General features: G+C 39.1%; 1 protein-coding gene across 1 annotated transcript; it reads left to right on the top strand.

Moving 5' to 3' along the window:
* The first annotated feature begins 428 nt into the window (after positions 1-428).
* SFRP2 (secreted frizzled related protein 2) lies at positions 429-8637 on the top strand. The gene is made up of 3 exons (XM_073576391.1): positions 429-1102; positions 3237-3317; positions 7719-8637. The coding sequence occupies exons 1-3, from the start codon at positions 601-603 to the stop codon at positions 8021-8023; spliced, it is 888 nt and encodes a 295-aa protein (XP_073432492.1). The 5' UTR covers positions 429-600; the 3' UTR covers positions 8024-8637.
* The last annotated feature ends 372 nt before the right edge of the window (positions 8638-9009 follow it).

Below are 9009 nucleotides of genomic sequence, written 5' to 3'. Positions count from 1 at the left end.
CTTCTTCACTAATCCCAGACACATAGCTTGTACCAGGCACTTACATCCCCAGGTGTCAATGGCTGCCCACAATGGGAGTAATGGGCATGATAAGAGGGCATCTACATAAATTACTCAGCTGTGCCTCACAGCAAACACCACCGCAGCCCCTTTAGGAGTCAAATCCAGTTTACAGGTATCAGTAAATGTATTTATGAAGTGTGAGGCTTTGCTGCAGCAGCATAGAATCCTAGCCTGCTTCTCTATTAGACAATGCACTTGTGAGCCCTTTGTAAGGCTTTGTTCACATTTTACATGCACTCTAACATTTCTTTTAAAGCTGTCCTGCCAAAAGAGAATTCTCAAAGGAGCAACTGAGCAAGTAAGCAGTGACCAATCCTTCTCTGATGATTGTCAGCAGCCTCCTCCCACTGCCTGGACTAGCATAAAAAAAATCAAGAAAACTGTTGTTTGCAGAACATCTGATGAGTGTGGTGTAAGGTGGAGGCGGCCAGAAGCTGAGATCTGCATGTAGCCTGAGGAAGGCTGACACTGTCTCTCCAGAGGAGCACAATCTGCTCACCATTCACCAGGAGCCTTGGTTTCTCCTGACTGCTCACCATGTGCTGCCAGAAGCCCTTCTACTTCATCTTCCTCATCCTGCTGGCTACTGACTGTATGGTCTCAGTGAAAAGCTTGTTTCCATTTGGGCAACCTGAATTTTCCTATAAGAGGAGCAATTGCAAACCCATCCCTGCAACTCTGGTTCTTTGCCATGACATTGAGTACCCCAACATGAGGCTGCCCAACCTTCTGGGTCATGAGACGATGAAGGAAGTCTTGCAGCAAGCATCCTCCTGGATCCCACTGATACAGAAGCAATGCCACCGTGACACCAAGAAATTCCTCTGCTCCCTCTTTGCCCCAGTGTGCATTGATGATCTGGATGAGACCATCAAGCCCTGCCGATCACTATGTGAGCAGGTGAAGGACAGCTGTGCCCCTGTCATGTCTGCATTTGGCTTCCCATGGCCAGATATGCTGGAGTGCAGTCGTTTCCCCCAGGACAATGACTTATGCATCCCACCAGCCAGCATTGATTATGTGCCAGCCACCAGAGAAGGTAAGGTGCCCTCACCACAGAACCACATGGAGCATTCTATCATCCAGCCCATGTTAGCTTAGAGGTACTCTTGTCTGTTTTACTAAGAAAGCTGACTATATATATATATATATATATATATATATAATTTTATTTCTATAGCACAATGTTATATACACACATATGGCATTTTAGCGTGTGTGAGTGTTATATATAGAAAGTATACAAATAAACATCCTTAGATTTTTTTCTACAGGAGGTATGGGTGGTTGAGGGGCATTTTAAAGTATCTATGTACACTGTATACACATAGTTAATAAATACACATATAGTATGTGTGTGTATATATATATATATATAGTGGGCGGCACAAAAATAAGTATACAGTTGAATCAATGAAATTCCGTAAGCTATACATATACACTGAGGCATAAAGTGATCACTTTCTCGTTAGTGCAATTTTCCAAATAAACGGGCTAGACACCAGACAAATTTAAAGCGTTCATCTTGGAGGCATTTCTGGACATTGATGTAGACCAGAGTTTATGGTGTACTAAGTCATAAGTGTCCTGGACAGTTTTTTGAGGAATGTGGCAAAGTTGATGAAAGACAGTTCAAACGTTTACTAGATTAAACAGTGTTAGGGCAGGCTCACATTGCGTTATGGCAGTCCGTTTAATGCATCCGTTACAAAGCGGCATTAACGCAATGTAACGCATCTGTTAACGCCCCCATAGACGGCCATAACCTAGCGCATCACTAATCCATGTCAAAATCGTCATGCACTAGTGATGTCCTGTTCTGCTGTGCCTGTGACGGACCCTCGGACGCGGTCGGCAGCGTTCGAGGGTCCGTCACGGCTAGCGCAGAAGGAGCAGCTGCGCTAACGCGATCACACAAATACGATCAAAGAAGAGTAGCATTAGCGCAGTCCGTTTAACACATGTGTTAAATGGACTGCCATAATGCTATGTGAACCTGGCCTAAGGCTATGTACTCACGTATGCAGAAAATTCCTGACTAAAAACCGGACACCTTCCCAGGAAAAACTAGTTTTTTTCCGTGCATTTTTTGCGTGTTTTTGCGCGTTTTTTATGCGTTTTTTTCCGGAGCATCCCCAGTGTCATAGAATATAGTTGGAAATGCATTTTTTACTGCAAAATTAATGAACATGCTGCATTTTTTACTGCGATGTGTTTTTTATACAGAAAAAAAGCATCATGTGCACAAAAATTGCAGAATGCATTATAAGAATGGGATGCTTAATGTATGTGTTTTTTAAGCATCTTTGCATGGAAAAAATGCTTAAAAAATGTGAAAAAAACGTTTATGTGGACACACAGCCATAGGCTACTTTCACATGTCCAGTAATCATCTGTTAGATGGGATCCAGCAGCAATCCGTTGCCAAAAAAAGTAATGTTGACTCAACCTTTGCCCGTCTTAAAAAATCAGATTTTAGCTGGATCCATTTTTTTAACATTGAAGTGTACAGAAAACGGATCCATTAAAGAGCCATCAGTTTTCTTCCATTTGAAACTGGTCCAGTAAATGAAAAACGGATCTGTTTTCCATAGACTTCAATGTTAAAAAAAAAATGATTTCAGCTGTTTCCGCCTTTTTTAAGACGGATTGCTGCTGGATCCATTCTAACGGATGATTCCTGGGCATGCGAACGTAGCCTAATCTCCTGTACAGACAAGAGGTAATGTAAAGAATACGAGGCACTCTAGTTTATTGGCATGGAGTACCATGTGAATGTTCAATGATGCTAATGGATCCGATGATAATTTACTTCATCTGTCTCCAATAAGTATAGAAGACAGTCTGGGCGAAACAGAGGTGCCTGCTGCTCTGAAAGCCAATGTCCAGAGTAATGTGCTGGTATGTGCCAAATGCTGAGTGCAACTGGCAAGGGAGCCCCATACACAGAACATAGGATGTTCTCATACACTAGCAACATAGCTTCAAGGGTTTATGCAAATGGCTTTTAGTGCAATTCATAAAGAAGGATTTTACATGTGGAAGCTCCAAGTCTAGAGCAGGTCACTTATGTTACATGAAGATGTTGGAGATGGGTAAAGCATCCAGGTGCTGAGCGCCACCTACTGGTAACTAAACCTTCTAACACTAACAAAACACTTGTCTGTTCACAGCACCAAAAGTTTGTGACGCCTGTAAAACTGCCAGCGAGGATGACAATGACATTGTGGAGAATCTCTGCAAAAATGATTTTGGTAAGAAGATTCACTGTGATGTAATTACAAGAGAATAGAAAGTAGGAAGAATGTTGGTATAGGCTTCTGCACTTTGAGGAGGCCATAAAAAAGGGTGGTCTTTCTGTTCTCTATATGTGTAAATATGGAAAATTGTGTTTTCTCTATGCATCTGTTTACTTATCTGGCAAATATCACATACTATATGTCTTGTCATATAATTTATGATTTTATATCTATCTCTTATTTATCTATCTCTTATCTATCTATATCTTAATTATCTATCTCTCTTATCTATTTATCTATCCATCCATCCATCATCTATCTCTTATTTATCTATGTCTATCCAATTGATTGCACCATTGTTAATCTCATATTTGCCATATTTATCTATTTCTGATGCCCTATTACATTGAATTTGTCTTTCTTATGTATCCTATCTATATCTATCGATGTCTTTCCATACCTGACATTATTATATGCTTCATTTTGGACTGGATGCTGATTTCTGCCATAACAGAGGGCCCTCGATTCTTCATTTATACATGCCATTACATGTTGCTACATGGATGTACGTTGTCTGCTGACATTACTGTATGTGTTGCATCCATAAATCAGCCATGGAGTCCGGAGCCAGTTGGCTCTATCCAATACTCCTTTAATTAGGGGTTATATGATGATAAAGTACAAACCTCTGTTTATACAAACTAACAACATTTCCAAGACAAGAATCAGTACAAAGGAATCATAAATGTAACACCAAGTGCTAGAAAGAACAATAAGAATTAGAGGAGCGAAGCATATTTATACCTGGCATATGCTGCCGAGCATATAGGTGGAATTAATTGGTGGTAAAACAAATGAGGCTTGTCTGTGCAGAATGAGATCCCTATGTTGTAGCTGGCAGTATAATTTGTTATTGTAGTGTGATTGACAGCCGGTGCAGCATGTTTGGATACAGGCGGTGTAACCAGCAATTAGGATGTAGATGTGAGCTGACGTGAGACTGGACGATTTTATAAACAACACTTTCCAACCTTTCACTGGGTCCTTTAAGACAGGAAACAAAAGGTATTGGTAACATAAATCAGGCGGCTGCAGAATCGGATGGAAGGAATGACAAGCAGAACCTTGCTGCAGTGCTCTTGATTGATGATGTTAGATGTTGATTAGTTGGATGCGAATGATAAAATAAGTCTACGGTTGACTTCTAGTGTAGCCATAACTTATGGACAATCACTGCTCTTGTAAGAAACAGCATGGCCTTGGGTGTATGGGATATTAATCCTGACAAATGGAAACAAGCTGGAATTTTATTATATAAATGCCCTTATAAAGGATAATGGCTGACTGGCTCATTAGAAGTACTCCAACAATGACATTTCCATAGTCATTATTATGCAGGAATGGCAGAAAACTTTCAGACAGGATTTCACTGTATAGAAAGGTACAGTAATAAAAGGCATTTCCTGCTATGTAAAACCGGCATAGATAATATATATTATTTGCAGTAAATGGAAACGAGTCAAGTGTAGGATGTGCATAATTACATAATGCTGACCCTATGCAATGTGTATGCACTTTGTTCTAATTCATATATATGATCTGGTTTATTAGCCATTTAATCTGCAGTTTTATGGATTTTTGTTATTAGTGATGTGTCAGTTCTATACATATACATCATTTTTCTGCATGAATTTTTATAAGGTGGAAACATAATGCTGGTGATGAGACACTCGTTAAGTGCAGCTGAATCTGGCGCTATAGAAATGAAAGTTATTATGTATAAGTTGTTATATGCACACTGTTACTGATGATCCACATATACCGACAAGTCCCTGGTGCCCAAGGAGGCTCAAAGCCCCTTTTCAACATAGGAAGAAACCAGAATATTTAATATACTTGAGCTTCATGCAGTTCCAATGACCCGTGATCAGGTCTGAACTTGCAATTCTAATACAGGTGCACAAATGTGTCTGCAAACTGGCCAAACACAAACTTGTCATGTATACCTTGTAAGGCGAATACACAATAGTGATGGGGAGTCATGTGTACTCTAACACTGTTCACATAAGGCTGGTAATGAGTCATACGTACACTATTAGGCATTTACATGCTGCCGGTGATGAGGGCTGTGCAGAATATTGAGTTGCTATTCATGAAATTCCCTCTAGAACCATCCAAACGGCACCAAGTACCACATGCCACAGGCAAACACACAGTTCTGGGAAAAACGAAGAGACCACTTTCAAATGTTCAGTTTGTCTGATTTTTCTCTTTATAGGTATGTTTTTGAGTAAAATGTAAATTGTTCTTTTATTCTATAAACTTCTGACAACATGTCTCCGAATTTCCAACCAATACATTTTGGGGTTTTTTTCTGACAAAGAAAAATGATCAAAATTTAAAAAAAACAGTGCTTTCAGATCTCAAACAATGCAAAGAAAACAAGTTTGTAATCATTTAGAAACAACAATACTAATGTTTTAACTCGGGAAGAGTTCAGAAATCAATATTTTGAGGAATAACCATGATTTTTAATCACAGCTTTCATGCGTCTTGGCATGCTTTCCACCAGTCTTTCACACTGCTTCTGGTGCAAAAATTTAAGCAGTTCTTTGTTTGATGGCTTGTGACTATCCATCATCCTCTTGATTACATTCCAGAGGTTTTCAATGGGGTTCAGGTCTGGAGAATGGGCTGCCCATGACAGGGTTTTGAAGTGGTGGTCTCATAATTTTTCCCAGAGCTGTATGTTTTTTACTGTGAAGTTTCTCATATTTACACATTCCCCTATACCTAAATTTGACCTCATGAACAATCCACTGCATATGTTCAACAAATATTGGGTTACATTGAAAGTAAAATTTCACATTGCAGCATTTGCATAACCTGTAGGAAATAAATCAGTCACTTTAGTAATATCTTTTATTCAAACACGAGATTCTGCAGCATCTGAAATTAAATGTTTACTACAGTAGATAGATATTGTAGACAGATGTATACATTTGATATTGTAGATTGATTGATACAATATAGATAGATAGATATTGCAGATGAAAAGATAATGTAGATAGATAAATAGATATTGTAGACAGATGGATATATAGATACTGTAGATAGAAGGATACTTACAATATAGATGAATAGATAGATGATAGGTATTGTAGACAGATGGGTAAATAGAGATTGTAGATAGATTGATAAACACAATATAGATAGATATTGCAGATGGATAGTTATTGTAGATAGATGAGAAATATATATTGTAGACAGATGGATAGATAGATATTGTAGATAGACTGACACATACAATATAGATACAATATAGATAGGTATTGTAGACAGACAGAGTGATAGATGCAAGATACATAGACTGAGAAGATAGATATTGTAGACAGATGGATAAATAGGTATTGTAAATAGAGTGATAGAAGCAAGATACATAGACTGAGAAGGAAAGAGAACAGTATCACTAGATGTAAGGTACGGCCTTTCGGTACCAACTCCATACCACTTCACAGATATGAAAAAAATGATCATCACTCCAAGCTTGTAGTAATTGATTGCTATTGCAGATATACTGTACAGTAGATAGACAGTAATTCTCTGCCACATTTTCGTCATATGTTTTGAAAAAGAAAGGAATCTGGTGTTCAATCACCCCAATGCCTAGCAGTCAGTGACCTGTAACTTGTCCTTTTCCTGATGGTGCGGTCTGAACAAGCACGTAGCCCCATGAAGGTATAATGGCAGGAATGATGGGTTAGTCATCAAAGAATAATGCTGCAAATCTGGGGAATATTACTTGTCTGACTCATATACTCAGTATAGAACTTTCTTCTCTTCACATTTGTATGTAGCCGAGGAGCGCACCGAGAGTTACCGTCTGCTGTGAAATGAATGTGCTGTTTCGTGTAAGCTGCCTATAGTGGTCTGCCCCCGTGACCCCCTTCTGAGCATTAGCATCCATGTGTGTGGATTATATTAGTGGGTTTTATAAGGCTCATGGACTTTCAGTTTAATGCTCCTTTAATGATGTCCCTGGGTAAGACTTGTATAAAGCAGCCTCATTCATTGTTACATGTCTGAATATCATAAAATATTTGCTGGATGAGTGTGCAGAGCTTAATGATTGTTTCCATGAGCAGGCCAGCTCCACAAAGCTGCACATTGGGGGCTGTAACTGTAGAACTAATCCCCGAGAGACACTATAGGGGTTAAGACATAAGAGTTTGACATAAAATGACTTTGATGCCCTTTGTGGTTTAAAAATGGAGCCACCTGCTGTAACTGTGTCAGGGCCTGACAGTTTCATTAGCAACACATCCCACCCTAGGGTTGTCTGCTGTGGCTACTAATGGACGTGTCTCTACCAATCTCTTTCTCACCAATCTCTCTGCTTGCCTCCCCCTCTATTAGCTCTGAAGATAAAAGTGAAGGAGATCGCCTACATCAATGGGGACACTAAGATCATCCCGGAGACAAAGAGCAAAACCATTTACAAACTGAATGGGGTAACAGAAAGAGATTTGAAGAAGACCGTACTGTGGCTCAAAGATGGCCTGCAGTGTACCTGCGACGAGATGAATGACATTAATGCTCCCTATTTAGTGATGGGACAAAAGCTCGAAGGGGAACTGGTCATCACCTCAGTCAAACGGTGGCAGAAAGGCCAACGAGAGTTTAAAAGGATCTCTCGCAGCATTCGCAAGCTGCAGTGCTAGTTCCTCCGTTAAATAACTCTTTCGGCACTGGGGTTAGTCTTTTTGCACCTTTCACCCTCATTCGGGGACCCATCCTTTTTGAATTATAACAAAAGGGCTGGGGGCGATGGCTTTTTTATGATGACGAGTATTATTTTTATTATAATTAATATTATTATTGAATAAAAACTTGTAAATAATATGAAAACTGCAACAAAAAAATCAAAATATTTTTTATGATGGCCATGAATTAATGTGTAGAAAAGTATTTACTGGATGCAAACTTGTTGACGATTACTATGTATTTTTTTTTCTTGTTTTTTTTTTTTTTACATGAGGCAGGATTGTTAGACTTCGTTGCAGTTAGAGATTGCAGTAGTTGTAGAATTGTGCATTTGCATCACTTCCTTTGGCTTTAACAAATATGCTTTAAAATATTAACTGTTCATTTCCTTTGTTTTTCTACCAAAAACTGTTTAAGTCTTTCATACTAAGTATCAAATGTTATCTAGAATCATTAATTAAATTTTGTATCGCTTAGCAGGTGACTTGTCAAAATTTTGGATACTTGCTTTCCAAAACGAGGTCAGATTTGGAAAATGTGGTAATTTTTGTAATAAATCTCTTCTATTAGACCACTTGTACCCAACCTTTCTTACCTTGAGAGCCACATTCAGCACTGACAGATGATTGCGAGCCACATTCAGTGGGACCCTATACCATAGTGACACCAAGAGCCCCGCAGTCCGGATATAATGACAGCCAAAGCTTCTCCATATAAAAGCCCACTGTACCTTCTGTCCCCGCATCCCCACTTATAGGAAGTATATTAAATTAATTATATATCCATGGTTTCCCACTTTACCTCCTTTTGGTATTTTTGCATCAAGCAAATTCATATCACTTCTACACCCACCTTCAAGCATCCCTATCTCCAATTTACGATATTTATCATCCCCTCCACATCAGTATACTCCATCCAGATCTGCTCTTCTGTGCACAGACCA

Source organism: Dendrobates tinctorius, unplaced genomic scaffold (assembly GCF_039654945.1).
Source record: "Dendrobates tinctorius isolate UK_male_01 unplaced genomic scaffold, ASM3965494v1 ptg000008l, whole genome shotgun sequence".
Lineage (NCBI taxonomy): Eukaryota > Metazoa > Chordata > Amphibia > Anura > Dendrobatidae > Dendrobates > Dendrobates tinctorius.
The sequence above is the reverse complement of the archived record's forward strand: the minus strand, read 5'-3'. Positions and strand labels throughout refer to the sequence as shown.